Source organism: Papaver somniferum, chromosome 11 (genome assembly GCF_003573695.1).
Source record: "Papaver somniferum cultivar HN1 chromosome 11, ASM357369v1, whole genome shotgun sequence".
Lineage (NCBI taxonomy): Eukaryota > Viridiplantae > Streptophyta > Magnoliopsida > Ranunculales > Papaveraceae > Papaver > Papaver somniferum.
In genome coordinates, this window is record NC_039368.1 from 88,175,103 (window position 1) to 88,193,159 (window position 18,057).

General features: G+C 35.7%; 1 protein-coding gene across 1 annotated transcript; it reads right to left on the reverse strand.

Moving 5' to 3' along the window:
- Positions 1 to 11,427: 11,427 nt before the first annotated feature.
- On the reverse strand, positions 11,428 to 15,456 carry LOC113321911 (receptor-like cytoplasmic kinase 176). Its single transcript, XM_026569869.1, has 6 exons — positions 14,815 to 15,456; positions 13,972 to 14,300; positions 13,497 to 13,632; positions 13,231 to 13,373; positions 13,024 to 13,147; positions 11,428 to 12,171 (listed from the first exon to the last, which is right to left on the reverse strand). Exons 1-6 carry the CDS (start codon positions 14,864 to 14,866, stop codon positions 11,696 to 11,698), a joined length of 1,260 nt encoding a protein of 419 aa, XP_026425654.1. The 5' UTR covers positions 14,867 to 15,456; the 3' UTR covers positions 11,428 to 11,695.
- Between the last annotated feature and the right edge of the window lie 2,601 nt (positions 15,457 to 18,057).

An 18,057-nucleotide genomic window follows, 5' to 3' on the forward strand; every position in this document is an offset into this window, starting at 1 on the left:
TTTAAGGATTGAATATACAGATTATTGTGTTGTTGAATTCGGGAATCAAGCGTATGTATAAGGAATTCTTGTAATTTTTTTATCCATATGATGTAAGAGTTTTGTCACTAAAATTGACAAAAAGGGAGATTGTTAGAGCATATCTCGGTTGAACCCACCAAGCGTTGTATGTCAAGTTTGGTTGTCATATTTTAGTGAATCAGAACTCATTTAAAGAGTCGCTTGTTTATGTACTAGAGTCAACTTCGTATAGGTTAGCTTGAAAGTATTAGGATATGAGACATTACAAGTATTGCGAAGACCTGAAGAAGTGAAGAAGTAAGAAGCTACAACGACAACATCATCCTTCCACTTGAGGTTAGTGATATTTGACTTGAACTGTTTCATTCCCTAACGTATCTTTCAAGTCGTGCATATTGAAAACAAAACTGCGAAGCATGAACACTCTAGTTAGGCATAGTATTAAGGAATACAATATGAGGTTTATTGCTTAACCATTAAACTTTGTAGATAAGACATCGACATAATCGTCTAAATGATATTGTGATTATGTATGGGTATGAGGTGAGGATTTCATCCTAGGAAACAATGTATTGCATGTGTTTTAAGGAACTAAATTCATGAACTTGTTTTGTGAATCGAAAAGGAAATCGACAGGCATTATTGGTATTGTTATTCATTGCATATCTTGTGAACAACCAATATGTGTGATTAGTATAACCGCTCATGACTTGTTTATGTTCTTGGTAAAACTATTCACAAAGGCCTGACTTTTGTATTGGTATGACTTTTATTAGTGAAACCGATCTTAAGTAATCACCTGAGATGGTATGATCGAGTTTGTGATTTTGTGTATGACTGACTCTGGGTAAAAGGGAACCGATCCTAGTAAGAGGTGCAACACATCACAAAGGGGAATCGATCCTTGTATGAGGTGCAACAAGTTTTTAGCAGAAAGGGGAACCGATCCTATGGACATGTGCAACACGTTTTAGGCAAAGGGGAACCGATCCTATGGACATGTGCAACACATATAAGTTAGATACTATATATATGTGGGGTACCGATCCTAGTACCTAGTCAACCGAGTTTCTGGAAAGCTATTGTGACTATGCACAGTACTCACATGGAGGTAGAACCGAAACTTGTTTTGGTAGAACCGTGAAACCCATGATTTGTGATTGAGTTTTCTTGATCAATTACATAGTTCTTGAAAGTCATATGAACCAATTCTAAACTTGTTTGGAAGTGTGGCAAATCGATTTCTAGGTTGTAAGTCTGAAAGAGGACTTACAAAGTAAGGATATCGACATACTTTGAACATGTGCAGTAACACTAATCTTTAATTGTTCAGAGTTATTCCTTAATAGCTAAAGGAAGAAAATCCCAGGATCGAAACATAAATAAGTTAAGAATCTTTTATTTAAGGTTTTTAATTTTATTTTAGGAAAATGGGAATTAATAATGTGCATTTACTAGTTGGAGATTTTCCAAAGAGATTTTCGGTCAATATTTTGGACAGAACATTTCCAGGAATTATGGAAACCGAATTTGGAATATATTGCATATCTTGAAAATATTTTCGGTTTTGGAAATTCCTTAATGTCCAAACTTCCTTGGTCTATAAATATAAAAGTTTGCATTTCGAGAAAACTAATTCTTCGTGACAACAAACTTCCTCGGTTGTGTTGTTACTGGTGAAGCCGCCTATTCGGAGAGGAGAGTAACCTAATTAGGTGAAATCTCTTACGGCCGCTCAGTTTAAAGTCTTCTTTTGGATTGAGAAGCTATATTAGTAACGTTGGTGGGAAACTAGATAATTGCGGTTTATCTTGTGTCTTCGATTGATTTGATTGACTAACGGTGGTTGAACTTTGATTACACCTAATTTGTTTATGCTTGAGAATCTTATATTTTGATATAAGATTCACTCAAACTAGATCGAAGTTTCGACAGGGATCTTTAGACTGTTTGTAGATCTAAAGACGTCTTGTGATAATCCATTGTTGACATACTCCGTTCAGTGCGTGATTGATCACAAGAGATTCAAGTTGATATGTGCAGGTGTTTATTGAAGATCTAAGAAGATTTCAAGACAATGAAGATATTGAAGATTTCTGATTTGGGGTTCATAATCTTTGGTGTGCACAATACTTGTTTTGGTATAGAGGATCCAACTATAATCGGTTTATCCTTGTGGTATATTAGGTTGATTAGTTGTGTAGATCGGCATCAATACAATTCTTTGTGATTAAAAGTATTGATTGCAAAATCTTAACAATCACTTAAGTGGTTGATAATAAGATAGATATAAGAACCTGACGAAGGAGTTTATTGAGATAAATAGAAGAGCCTTTGTCGAACTCACGTGACTTGGTTGAAAAGAGTTGCTACCAAACAGATTTGTTGTTCCTTTACTGTTTGGAATACGAACCAAAGAAATTGTTCCAAGTACGTGACTTATTCATAAGTTGGAGGCGTGGGAATACAGACGGAACTAGGTGAACTATAAGTTTAGTTGCTTGGTCTCAACTACACGAAGTTGGTTTGATTTTGTATAGCGGATTAATCCTGAGAGTATTCAATTTTGGACAAGGTCTCGGGGTTTTTATGCATTTGTGGTTTCCTCGTTAACAAAATCTTGCTGTGTCTTTTACTTTTCTATTTCCGCAATTATAATTGTATTTATTGTAATTAGAAGTAAAATACACGAACGTTAATTCCTATTTACTTGATAAGTAATCCTATTTTGTTTGGTTAAGTCCGAACCTTTTTATCAAGTAAACATACTTCGTTGTTGTATGGTCTCGATCTCGTATCCATAGACGATCACACGAAGTGTGAACCGATTAGTTGTATTGTCTCGATTCAGTCCATAGTCAATCACTTTCGGAGAAAGGACTTATAGGTGGAAAAGTTTTAGCTTGAGGTATATTTGGGTATCCTCGCCTTTTAAGATTGCATTCCTTATTATATAAATGTATTAGTTCATGAAAAAACCGATTTTTGTACATAACCTACTCAAGTATGCAAACGAGTACGCATACCTAAGTGGTCGGACTAAGTATGCGAACGGGTATGCATACCTTCCAAACTCAATTGAATTTCCGGAACTTGAAACTCACGCCATTACGCATACCGGTATGCATACTAAGTTCCCGGAATTTCATTAACCAATCGGTATGCAGACGGGTATGCATACTATGGTTCCCGGACTTAGAATAACTTGCGACAGTTAGCATACAAGTACGCATACTGTGCTATATCCAATCATGGTTAATTGTTCTAAACTCCCATTCCAATCATTGAAACATTCTTGGAAGACGACAATAGCTGTCTCACACAAACTATTAGCTTCAAAGAAATTTTTAAGTGATCGAATGATCAATACAAAACATTCTGAGTCTACCTCAAGTGACAGTTTCTCACAAATCATGTAAGATGTCACAAGGCGATTTTCACATGATCATCTTTTGACTTTCGTCAAGGATATAATACGAACTTGATTAAAGCGAAATCTTACCAACATATTTCGAGAAATATGTAAGCGAGTTAAACTCAGCTCGAATTATCAAATGTGTATAATCGAAGTCTATATAGCTATACGACTTTTGTATCAATTAGGAGATAGAGTAGATAGACTTTTGAGTGATAGATGAGTTCAAGTCTCCACATACCTATTGTTGATGAAGTTCCACAAGCTCCCCTTTGTAGTTATTCGTCTTCAATCGATGAACCCCGTGAAGTCTAATGCTCAACTACACTTACTATCCTAATCCGATACTTAGCTATAAGTAGACTAGAAATTAAGACTTATAGTTTTGTCAACTAAACTTGACAAAAAAGGTTAAGATAGCAAAGCTTGCGATTTCAACGGAGCAGTGATCGAACAATCTCCCCCTTTGTCAATTTTAGTGACAAAACTATAAATACATATGGATTACAAAATAAATAAACTTTGTAACTTCTCATCCAAATGCTTGATTTCCTTGGTTCTTCAACATTACTCGAAATATTCGTCACCTCCAAGTACTTTAGTGATTCTGAACGTGTTCAACTCAGCATCATAGTTGTTGAAGATCCGTAGCTATAACAATATATAAAAACAAGATGTTTTCGTATTGTAATACAGTGTCATAGTATTATTAAACAACATCAAAGTCCAATTGTATCACAACTTTGACAACAATACTATGGTGATATGTATCGCTCCCCCTTAGTCAATACTTCATCTCACATGAAAACCACTCCCCCTTACATAATGATCCGTAAACCTATGTATTTGTAGTATGAACTACACATTAATTCTCCCCCTTTTTGTCAATATGAATTGCCAAAGGTACGAAAAATAGTGAGATCATAATTAAATTCTCATAGAGATACTTCATGACTAAAATAGAACATATCAACTTTGTTTGATGCAATCATATAGTCGAAACTAAATGCATTCATCAAGGGGTTAATAAAGATACAAGAAAACCCCTACAATATTCCACAACCGCACTCCCTACAAAGATTTGGCAATTAAGCACAAGTTTAATTAAGAACTCTCCCCCATAAAATATCATTCCCAAAAGAACGACAAGAGCGACCTTACTTTTACAAGAAAATAAGGATTTATTTGGACATTAACAAATTACATGAAACATGAATTTGTATCTAAAAACTCAATTAAATTAATCACAAGAGAGCCCATGATTAATTTAATCGGAAATACTCAACATAAGAGAACTTACGGAGCCACACAGTACTTTCACAAAGAAGTGGATCAGGGAAAGATCAATACTACAGAATATACAAATATTAATTCTATTTTTCATCAATATTTGCATAAAGACATATAATAGACTTAGTCTTTGCGATCAAAAGTTCATCCTATCTTCCATCAATATTTGCATAATGACATAATAGGCTTAACTTTTGACATATATAGGAAAATCATAGTTCACGGACGTAAACACACATATCCCATAACAAATTTTTGCAATATATAAAACCAATAAAGATTAATACTGCAAAATCATCTTCTGAATAAACTTTAGAATTTAAATAAATAAATCTAAAAACATTGCAAGATGAAAAACATCGGCAATAACTATGTGTACTCACAATAATTGTTATTCCAAACCCTAGTTATCCTTCTTAAAACACAAGAATAAATTCTCATAAGAAGTTTCCTAGACATAATAAAAATAGAGAACGATTTTAATCATCATCTTCATCATCGGAAACCATCCAAGAGGCTTGGATCCTATCCATATCTTCTTTGATCTAGGGAAACTTAGTGGCAATCACACAATTGCCCTTGCACGCATTTTACCTTGGAATTGATCTTACACACACCCTTGTGAATTTGATGAAGAAGACTCAAGGTGGTAGGATCACAAGAACCGTCAAGGGAAACACATCTTTGCTTTTTACAAGCATTCTCCTTCAAACGTTTGAAAGTACAAGGACGGACAATTTTGGGAGTTCCAATGGAGTTGCCAATAGGAGAAATAGAATATGCTTGACAAATTTGCTCAATTAAGCAATGAAAGCCTAACTTCTTGTTGGATGACGTAGTTGAAAGCATTTGGAGAATGATGAATCCACAAATATCAAGACTTTGAGAACCCAATTCAGGGAAATAGACTAACTCCGAAAACTCACGACTCCACCGAGAATTCTCAATTGTGGAGGGACAAAGATTAGATATACCAAGTTTTCTGAAAGACGTCAAGGCAAGACTAAGATAATTAGTAGGAAATTTCCCTTCAATCCAATCAACAATCTTGCCACAAAGACCATCATAAATGGTTTCATAAGATGGTCTTTCTTCCCTTGGTCTAGGAAGGCGAAAATTACCCAAAGGAATTTTGGTAATCCTTGAAATCAACTCTCTATTAACAAGAATCCTTTCTCTATTTATCATGGTCTTGAATTCCATGTCATCAAGATCAACATCATGGATGTTAGCATAGAAGATTCTTGTGAGAGTGTCAAAAACTTCACCAAGACCATTAAAGATGTTTCCAAGATTAAATTTTTCAGAACATAACAAATCTTCTTTATGATCACTAACCGTATCCAAATTTTTTTCTAGAATGGAACCACTAGAAGAACTCCTTTCAAAGATCTTACTACTAGAATCATTGACCAATCTAATTCGAAAAGAATCTTGATTTTGAGGTATAATCATGCTAGAAGATGATAAGTCCAAGTTTTTTGAACTCTTCTTTGAAACCTTGAAATTTCTCGTGAGACCTAGAAATTGAGAGTGCAAGGAGAAGGAAGAACTTACTTGATTTGCTCCTTGATGATGAATTAAAACCCTTAGCCTCTTTTGAATCTCCAAAGATGAATTTTAACGGAGATGATACATGAACCCTAGAAAAGTTCACGTACACAGACTAGAAAAGGAAGAAGAAGAAGGGTACGCGTACCATACTTTTTATATACCCAATAACGAGCTTGGACCCGTTCATGAGCCGCGACCTGCAAAAGGAAAACAGTATTTCTTTAAAGCTTTCAACACCCAATATTCGCACACTGAGAGGATTGGTACAGTGCAGTAAAAGGATAGTAGAAAGAACTACATCACTTTAATTATCCTTGGGTGGAGAAAAAAAACTTTTCAAGGAATTTTTCTAAAAAAAAAAAAATTAACCCAAACACAAAAAATAATCAAGCCGTTACTTGCCTTATCTCAAGTTATATACAAATGGGGTAGAACCAAGCTTGTTACCAAGAGGCTGGATATGCAGGGAGATCCTCATGAAATTTTTTCGATTGATATTTGTGAAATGTACCAGAAGTATAATCATAGTAATGATGATACTCATGGCTAATAGAATTTTTTAAATCCTTTTTCTTATGATTAAGGAATGACATTTTCCGACAATTAGAACATACACCGAACTCACCAGAAATCTTTTTATCAATTTCACTTGATTTGGTAGTAAGTGTAGTTCGTACATCATGAATACATGATTTTACAGGTACAGAACTTTTATCAGAAATATTTTTTTCCTCAATCGAATTAAGCTTTTCTAAGAATTTAAAAACGCTTTCAAAAGCTCTAAATAGATCTTTGTCAATTGATCCATCACGATAGTATTCCTCAAAAAGATTAAGAGTTAATCTTAGAAGAACTTTTAATTTTAGAAGAACGTTTTCTCGAACGATTTTTTTTAGAAGAACTTTTAATTTTTCCTTTAGACTGTTTCTCATCATCTTAGTTTTCCGAAGTCTTAGATGAAATGAGATTATCATGAGAGACCAGATGTCTAATAGATAATAAGCAAGCTTTGAACAGTTTTTAAGGAATTCTGGCGTGCGTTACAGATGTCTAGAGCAAGTTTCCCAAAGAAATTTCCATAGGGACAGACTTTAGGGATCACTCAAACACAAACTTATTAGGTTTATAGTGTTTGTCTGCTCTGATACCAATTGAAAAAGCGGGGGTCTAACAACCACACCCAATATTTCGCTTAACAATCTGTATGGACTAACTCTAATATACTTTCAAGTGAATCAACTAGACAGTCAAACTCGATCTTAAGAAAAGTATATCCAAGAGTTATATCTCTATTTCTCAATTCAACCTGCAGTCAAACAAATAGGAATTTTCAAGCCCGGTTGAATATAAGAAATAACTTGGACGGTATCAAAAACCAATATCCAAGTATCAATCAATATAGTCAACAACCAACGGTTGGATTCGCAATTGATTGAACTTACGCACAACCTGTGATATTTCAATTATATAAACAAATATAATGCGGAAAATAAATAACACAGACACCAGAAATTTTGTAAACGAGGAAACCGCAAATGCAGAAAAACCCCGGGACCTAGTCCAGATTTGAACACCACACTGTATTAAGCCGCTACAGACACTAGCCTACTCCTAGTTAACTTCGGGCTGGAATGTAGTTGAGGCCTAAACAATCTCACACTGATCAAGGTACAGTTGCGTTCCTTACGCCTCTAGAACCACGCCGGATTCTACGCACTTGACTCCCTTAGATGATCTCACCCACAACTGAGAGTTGCTACGATCCAAAGTCGAAGACTTGATAAACCAATCTTTCTCACACAGAAAAGTTTATTGAATAGATAAATTTGTCTCCCACAGAAATACCTATGAGTTTTGTTCCGTCTTTTGGTAAATCAAGGTGAACAGGAACCAATTGATACTCCGGACTTATATTCCCGATGAACAGCCTAGTAATATCAATCACCTCATAATAATCTTAATCGTATGGTAGCGAAACATGATATTTTGGAATTACAAACGATGAGACGAATATGTTTGTGACTATTTTTTATCTTGCCTATCGGGGATTAAATCTCGAGCAAATCTTAGAGAAGATAGTATTCAATACGATAGAAAACAGCAAGATCAGAACAGGCGACTATAAAGAAAATAGTCGGGTCTGGCTTCACAATCCCAATGGATTCCTCAAGTCATTAACCTACAGGGTTTCGGAATAACCTAAGGCTAAAGAAGAATCGACTCTAGTCGCAACTAGTATCACATAGAAGGTGTGGGGATTAGTTTTTCCAGTTGGTAAAGTTCTCCCTTATATAGTCTTCAAATCGGGGTTTGCAATCAATGTTACCTTGGTAACAAAGCATTCAATATTCACCATTAGATGAAAACCTGATTAGACTCAAGCTAATATCTTTCAACAGTTAGATCGAACTTAGTTTGTTACACACAAATGAAAAGTGACTTCATTAAGATATGAGTAACCGTACCTAAATGTGTATACCTTTGTTGTCTCAACAATAGTTAACCGAAGTTAGCCATATGAACATTTTCATATCAACCATATTCATCTTAACCATAACTAGTTCAAATGACTCAAATGAAACTAGTTCTAGAGTTGTTCAATTGTTTATATTCTCATAGAAGTATACAAGACACAATTGAAGCAAAATCGATTTTGATTCACTCGAAGCAATTCATGAACATTATAGACACGGTTTGCAAAATATTTCATTCCTTATTATATAAATGTATTAGTTCATGAACAAACCGATTTTAGAACATAACCTACTCAAGTATGCAAACGGGTATGCATACCTAAGTGGCTGGACTAAGTATGGGTTCGCCAGTATGCGAACGGGTACGCATACCTTCCAAACTCAGTTGAATTTCCGGAACTTGAAACTCACGCAAGTACACATACCGGTATGCATACTAAGTTCCCGGACTTTCATTAACCAACCAGTACGCAGACGGGTATGCATACTATGGTTCCCGGACTTGGAATAACTTGCGACAGTTAGCATGCAAGTATGCATACTGTGTTATATCCAATCATGGTTAATTGTTCTAAACTCCAATTTCAATCATTGAAACATTCTTGGAAGACGACAATAGCTGTCTCACACAAACTATTAGCTTCAAAGCAATTTTCAAGTGATCAAATGATCAATACGGAATATTCCGAGTCTACATCAAATGACTGTCTCACACAAATCATGTAAGACGTTACAAGGCAATTTTCACATGATCATCTTTTGACTTTCGTCAAGAATATAAGATGAACTTGGTTAAAGCAAAAGCTTACGAACATATATTTCGAGAAATTTGTAAGCAAGTTAAACTCATCTCGAAATATCAAATGTGTATAATCGAAGTCTATATAGCTATACGACTCTTGTCTCAAATAGGAGATAGAGTATGTAGACTTTTGAGTAATAGATGAGTTCAAGTCTCCATATACATTTTGTTGATGAAGTTCCACAAGATCCCCTTAGTAGTTCTCCGTCTTCAATTGATGAACGCCGTGAAGTCTAATGCTCAACTCCACTTACTATTCTAATCCGAGACTTAGCTATAAGTAGACTATAAATCAAGACTTATAGTTTTGGCAACTAAACTTGACAAACAAGCTTGAGATAGCAACGCTTGCGAGTTCGACCGAGCAGTGCTCTAACAGCAGCGATATGATTGGTCGATAGGGAAGAGGAGCGTGCGGGGGCTAACACGGGGTAAGGTCGGTCGGCCACGGAGGGCGTGATCTAGGAAAACCGGCCGACCAAGAGGCGCGATCGTGGGTCAGTCACGGTTTCCCCTTTTATTTATTTTTCCACTTCTGTTAAAATTTTACTCTTACTGGTTCTATGATGAGCCAATTCCCTAGCTTGCCTAGGTTTAGTCTCGACCAATAGAAATCAAGATCATGCTTGCTCCGTTTTAGGGCAAAAATCTGATTTTTGTAAATCGACACAAAATTAGGTTAAAAATTGAAATTTTTGAATTGACACAAAATTAATCAATTTTGGTGAATTTTGCACGTTGATGCAAAATTACCAATTTTTACTTTTGCGATAGCGCAGCTCTGGTCTCACTGGCACAGCTTACGCGCTTCTGATTATGTACCTTCATGCATATCTTAATTCTGACAGTTCGGGAAATTCATGCTACTCGGCTAAGAGTGAATCATTAATCGTCATGTCAAGTCAGCATTAAGAGTTTATCTGGAGACACAACATAGAATAGATACTCAACAGGCTCTGCATTTGTGAATAATGCAAGTAGGAGCTCAATAAAATTTACAGAATACTTGGGATTTCGCAACATGTACCAATATTATTCTAATAAATTCCGTACATAGAGATATTGAATTACTTTGTACATATGTAAGCAGAAAGGCATAGGCACTTATCAATTTTAAATGGCTCTACTTCTTTACAAAACTAAAGCACATAAATATATAGTTTTACGGTTTTAACCTTGAACTAAAAACCACCATCAACAGTTACATAACCTCTGCAAATAAATTTATCTTCATCCAGACCATGCCTTGGACTTCGAACTTTGTGTGATGAAGTATTTTGTATTTCTGATAGAGCCACCACTTTTTACGAGAGTTTTTTTCTACAAGATTTTTGTGAAAACCAGCCCATACCGGCCCATGCTTACCCCTGAAATTTCGACCCTTTGTGAAGAGACTTTAGACTAGGCCATGGACCTTGTGTGTCAGGTATTTAGTATTTACCAGTGACTCGGCCTTCTTATGGCTCACTATATTGGCCCAAAAACCTCATTTCACCCCCGGAACTTGAGAGCATTTGCAAATACACAAGTGCCTGGGAATGATGACGGGTGACCGCTAAACTCCAAGTATACAGTAGAGTCAGTAGACTGACCACACAGTTGGCATTACATTACCAAAGTGCCTTTTGGTTGATTCGGATCTTCTTTCTGCCAGTTTGTCGTACCCAGCGGGTTTTTTTAAGGCGCGTCAACTTTCAACTGAAGGGAAAGCTACTTGATGAAAATACCACAATCCTAAACGTCCAATGGAAAGTGAGAAACAAGAGGCCAATTTGAAGAACTAAATTAAGAAAGACATGAATTACAGAAAGCACGGTTGACACTTTGCTGAAAAAATTAGCCTGAGACTTATTATGTTGCAAGTTTATATATGCTTCCTGGAGACCAAAAATTAGCATCAAATGTTTATATTCTCCAGATTTTACAAGGCAGAAACAACAACATTAGAGATCAACTCCAGTACACTTCTATCAAAATGATAACCACTGTACAACAATCGAACAAATATTACAGTACAGTAAGTGTCAAAGCCCCTCCATACGCCTTCTTCAATTCTTCTCCACACCTATAAGTTACTTTTCTTTTCCTAAGCAAAAAGACATTAGACAATTGCATCTAATTAACAAATTTATATGGTTTTTACGTATAAAGTGGGGATGCAGATGGTCTAGGATAAGAAACTGAAGCTGAAGCTCCATTTCCATCACAAGCTTCACCTGCACTTCTTCTTCGGTGCTTCGGACCGCCAGTACTGCTGGAAAGTTTTTTATCACCCAAGATTTCTTTTTCATTATTTGATTTTGCGTCTTTTGTTTCCTGAAGTTGTTCCAATGCCTTCACAACTTCATCCATGTTGGGTCTAAATTTGGGTTCGGAGGATAAGCATTGCAGAGCTAAGTTAGCTGCCTTTTGTGCTCCACCTAATGAATATTGACCTTCGAGACGCGTGTCTAAAACTCGAAATATTTTACGTTTACTATTCAGATACGGCTTGGCCCACTCGACTAAATTGTGTTCTCCAGATGGTCGGTTCTTATCCACTGCTCTTCGACCTGATAACATTTCTAGCAGCACAACTCCGAAACTGTAGACGTCACTCCTTGCGGTTAAATGGCCTTCACAAAAGACAGAAAGACTTGTTTAAGAGGAGAGCAGTTTGTTTTCAAGGTTAGTGGAAGCATTCAGAGTCAGAGAAGACTAGTTAGTTATAGGTAAACAAGGGACTCACATAATTTAGAAGCGAGTGGAAAGAAATGTTTTAAATCAGCTGTTATAATACCATAATGTAATAGGCTGTTATCACCCATGACATATGAGATAGTGGGGGAGGCTAACCAAGGGTCATAGACTCATAGAAGACTAGCTATAGCTAAACAAGTGGCTCACACACTTTAGAAGCAAGCGGAAACCAATATTTTGAACAGCTGTTATAATAGCATAATGTAGTAAGCTGTTATCGTCCACATCAGATGAGATAGTGGAGGAGGCTAAACAAGGAAAGCTGTAAAAGAAGTTGCAAAACTATTTTTGCCATTTCGCTATACCATTACATCTGTTGTCAGTTGTTACAATGATTTATTGTTTGTTTTTCATGATACGGTGTTCTTAAAATACATGGGACTGGGCAAAGACCGTTAGCATTCTACAGACAGTTTCTCAAACTACTCTGAGCAAGAGAAACTGGCCTCGACTTTACAGGCATTGCATGTTTCTTTTTCTCTTTACAGATTTAGCATTGTTTCTTTGACTGATCGTGAAGAATAAGCACCAAAACTCCCAGGGACAGACTAGGAGCAGAATCGACCATCTTAGTTCTAGGACCGCCTATTTGGATGCTAATTACTAACTGAAGTTTACATATAGACAGGTTTCCTTCAGTAGTTTGCTATCCAAAGAAAATGATCTATTCGCAGCTTTAAGGTAAACTGGTGAATGTTCATAACACTAACAGGATTGAAAAAACATACCTGTGGCCAGATACTCAGGAGCGGCATATCCATATGTGCCCATAACCCTAGTGGATACGTGACTTTTATCACCTTCTGGACCATCCTTGGCCAATCCAAAATCTGAAAGCTTTGCATTGTAATTCTGTGGATTTACAATTGAACAGACTGTGAGAAAGTGAAAATACTACATACTAGTAACTAAAAATTGCATCCCACGTCACATACTGAATCTAAAAGTATGTTAGAAGTCTTGAAGTCTCTGTAAATAACTTTTGTTTCAGCACTATGTAGGAAAGCAAGCCCCTTAGCTGCCCCCAAAGAAACCCTCATGCGAAGGTTCCAAGAAAGTGGTTGAAAGTATGAACCCCCTGCATCGCCGAAATGAAAACTTAGTGAATCACATAGAAGAAAAATGAACATAAGGGTATGATAATCATGGGAAGAAGCAAAAGTGAGGTAGGGGATAGAGAACAGTTATATAAAGAACTTACTTCTAAAGAGATGATTTTCCAAGCTTCCACGAGGCATGAACTCATAAACTAGTAACCGGTGTTCATCCTCTAAGCAGTAGCCAATCAACTTCACCAGGTTCGGGTGATGTAGTTGCCCCAAATAATTAACTTCTGCCTGTATGTCCAAAGGAGTGACAAAAGACAATTCATCTTAGCATCACATATTAATATATTAGTAGTTATAGGTGGATATACTTGGATAGCTTATGACTTATAGAACAAACTACTTCTAGAATGATTAGCTAAACAAAGTTTAAATGCCCATCCATACTACATAAGCCTACAGGAACACATGAAAAGAAAAACATCCTATGTTCACAATATCCAAACATGCCCAACAGCAGTCCACTAGGCAAAGGCATAACAATGATAAAAATGTGATTACGGTTACCGACTTGATCAAAATTTATGTGAGAAACTATAATGGAGTTTTCGATGGGGGCAAGGCACTCACCAACCATTCCCTATGACCTTGGAATCCTTCTTGGTTAAGCCTCTTTACAGCAATAACTGTGCCTGTTCCAGGCTTTGTAGCTGTAGTGCCATTTTCATCAATCCAGCCCTTGAAAACTGAACCAAAACCACCTTCTCCTAATACACTATCAGGGCGAAAATTCCTGGTTGCAGTTTTAAGTTCACTAAGACTAAAGCTTTTTAAGTTGGTGGACTGCAATATTTCCCCTTCACTTCGAGGCGTCGGAGGAACCGAATTTGACGACACCTTCCCACTTGAACTGCCACTTAGAGCATTTCCGTCATTGCTAACATATTGCAAATTCCCACCTACACAGCCCAATTTACTAACATATAAATTCGTTCAATCGTGAATTTCCTACAAACATATTAAACAGCACACCAGAAAGTCTAATTTGCCAATCACCAACTAAGATCACCAATTCTTGAAATTACCCCAAAATGAATGTATTTGAACATAAATGATTTTAACTTCAGATGTATAAAAATAGTAGTTGGACAAGATCCAACATTTTCTCAAATTGGTCAACCTCACTTATTAAGATTCATACACAGTTGAATATCCTAAATTAATCAAACACTAGTTAATTTACCTCATAAATTCTCTAATCTCACATGATTTAGCTCAACAGTACAGAAAAATAATAGAAAACCCACTAATAGAAATACAAAACCCACGAAAAGAAGTACACAAATTCAGAAACACCGAAATTAAGCAGCAGCACAAAAAAAATACAACTCAAAAAGCCAGCGTAATGATTATCATAACTCAAAACAAAAAGTAAAAAAACCACATTTCATGCAAAGCGTCCCTTCAAAGTACCTGTGTGATAAGGACTCTCAGCTTTGATTCTGGCAGTCCAACAATTTCCCATGGATACAAAGACCCTGAGAACAGACTCTCCTCTACCTTCCTTCCCCAGCTTTACTAATTTTAGATCCCCCAAAATATATAAATCCAACGTTTCTTTTCTAGTTTAGAGAGAGAAGGAGAAAGAGAAACTGGATCCGTGATGAAACCAAGCAGAAACAGTGTGAAAAAGAAGAAACCCTTTTTTTCTCACCAAGTGAAAAAAAATAAAACTTAGGTGACACCCACAAAAGACCAAATAATAACCCCTCCCTTTTCTACTGTTTGTACAAAAAACCAAACTTGAACTAAATACCAAGATTACAGACTTTTGGAGTTTCTTGGTTGAGCTATTAAGAGAGCGAAGAGGGAGAAAAAGTAGTTTTCCTTTTAACAAGGTTTGGTTGGGTTTTCTGAGAAACTTTTAGACTTACACAAGAGTATAAAAGTTGACTTCATAGCCATGGCTTTTTCTTCGTCCTCTTCTTTTTTTTCTTAATTTGCAGCAACAACTAGCTGATGGTGATGATCAAGTTAAAGAAGAAATAGAAAGTGAAAAGTTTATTTTTTAGATTTTGAGCTTCATTGGGGAATGGCATTAATGGCGGGTTGGTCTTGTTAAAGCTTATCCTTTTATACTTGTACTAGTGTATTACACTTAATAATTCTCCTCTATAGAAGAGACAACAATATTATATGCAACGTTTGCTGATGAGATTTATTTAACCGTTGGATTTGTTACGGAATGATTACGCCAATGTAGCCAGATAACCTTCTAGCTATTTTTATTGTTCTATTTTCTGTTACAAGTTTTGGACAGTAGACACTATTAATCTCTAAATGCGTACTAGATTTGGATAGCCATATATGCACATCCTTGAGTTTGTCTGGGTTGGAGCAAATCCAATAGGAAATGGCAAATGTATAGCACGTGGATGTGAGTTGAGTTTATCGCAGAAGACTAGGCCCGACTGTGTGTGATTGAGACGGTGGTCGACTCTCAAACAGTCCTATAAATAACATATGTTTTCGGACATTAAACTCGCACCAAAATTCAATTTTTTTTTTGAACTCTTTTTGCTAGAAATCCTTTTAATTTTATTGGAGACAATATTTTAACGGAAATGTTAGTTGGCTCCCTATTCTCCTCTCTACAATCTAAACCCCATATTCATATCGAGATCCGCATTCAGGTTCAGGTGGGTTCACCATTCCCCTAATATGGGGTTTAGATTGTAGGGAGGAGAATAAGGAGGTGGAGATTAGGGAGCCAAATAGATTGCCGATATTTTAAAATTCTTTAATTGAAATGTCTCAAAAAGCTATTATACTTTTCTTTGAAGCCAAACTTGAAGCTGTTGTTGATAAGGTATTTTCTAATTTTAAAAAATGTTGAAAAATATAAAATGGGAAGAGTTGTGCAATTAGAAGTTAATCCAATTAGATGTTCTGCTAAAAACCAAGAGCTCAAATTTTGAAAGTTAACAATCAAGGTTACAAAAACCAAGGAAATCATTTCACGACCGAGTTGAATGGAAGTTACCTCTAAGAAAGATAACCAGGAAGCCGATTATTGTCAGAGATTCTTACTAAAGTCGTTATTTAGGTTTTTGTTGTCTAAGTTTATATCTTGTAAACAATGAGGCGGCAGTATTAATTTATTGGAAAATATTTAAAATTTAAAGATGTTAATTACTTTTAGACTTATTAACTTGGTATAATAATGAGAAAATAACATCAAATTACGTTAGCAATGAAATACGAAGTATTTATAAAGAATTAATAGTTATATAACGGTTAAAGAATTCAAAGAGAGCCATGGGATAATGACATATGTTTTAAAAAAATTAAAGGTTATATAACGATGATATTTATAACGGCTATATTTTTAAAATTATCAACAGTTATATCATAATGGTTAGACTTTTTTATATATAAAAAGGCACACAAGTGAGCTTGTAAATGCTACCTACCGAAAGCATTCTCAACCAAAAGAAAACAAATAGTATTTACCGGTCTGATACAATGCCCTTGGATGTATTCTAAGTGTCCACAAAAACGTCATTTATGCATCATAATGATATCACAATCGGAAAAGTTTAGGTATTTGCAATGTCAAGATCCTAAGTGTCCTAAGGAACTACAAATGCTAGATGGTACTGTGAAGGTTAAAGAAGATGAAGAAAAGGTAGCCCCACTATGCAAAAAGCTTAAAATTTTAATCCAAATTGCAGAAATTATATTGCGACCACTGTGGAGATGGAGATCAGCAAAACAAACATTGTCTACAAAGAACTAGTGAATGCTCAGAGCACGGTTGCAGGACTTGTATGTATTTCTACACTTCTACAAAAGAAGACAGTACATATGGAAAACACTTCTGGAAAGGTCCTAGGTTTTTTTTGTGGAGACGACAGATTAAGTGTAGAAACTTATTCACCGTCATTTAATGTTTATTTATAATTAACGAAAATATCTTTGTATTTTCACCATACGGGTACTACCATAATTTATTTGAACTTTCTTACTTTAAAACAAACTATATTTGATTAGAGCAAATTACACTGAATTATAGAAAACTACTTTGGATTAAAGCTATTACATTGGATTAATACTAGTCTATCATTCAATTAAAACTAAATTATAAAACTCGTTAATTAACGTCCTTGACGGGGTGGTGGAGCATCTAGGCAGCAGAAGGGGTTGAATCTTTGGAGCTCTTTTGAGAATGTTGAAACAAGCTTCGTAAGCGAAAGGTCTGTGTTAAATGACTGCCATGTCGTTAGAATTATTTGTATCAATTCAGCTTCATTTTGACCATTAAATCTCTGACGGTTATTGTGTATTATTAATCCTAGGAAATGATTGATATCGCAGCTCATTGCTTGATAAAGAGCCAGCAATCCTGGAGCATCACACCTCATCGGGTTTCCCGTTTCTTCTACGAAAGTCACACAAATATTCTGCCATATACAATGAACAAGAAAATTTTGATTACCATGGATAATTTTTCTTGTTCTAAAAAACATAAGCTCTACAAAGAGCTAAAATCCTCTTCTCGAATATGTCTAGGAACACGAGGTCATGGAGGCATTAGTATTGATTAGGGTGAGATTAGCTAGAAATTGAAGTGAATTTATTAGATATTTTGGGTGTATAAGCTATAATTTTAGAGATAAAAATTATTGAATTTATAGAAGATGAGATTAGAGTCAT

Excerpts from the sequence above, each read along its gene's own strand:
- LOC113321911 (XM_026569869.1), bottom strand. The coding sequence starts at position 14,866 with ATGGGAAATTGTTGGACTGCCAGAATCAAAGCTGAGAGTCCTTATCAC. Across the intron at positions 13,148-13,230 it reads CTAACATACTTTTAGATTCA|AATTACAATGCAAAGCTTTC; the intron begins GTATGTGACGTG and ends GTAAATCCACAG. Across the intron at positions 12,172-13,023 it reads TCCTGAGTATCTGGCCACAG|GCCATTTAACCGCAAGGAGT; the intron begins GTATGTTTTTTC and ends TCTTTTGTGAAG.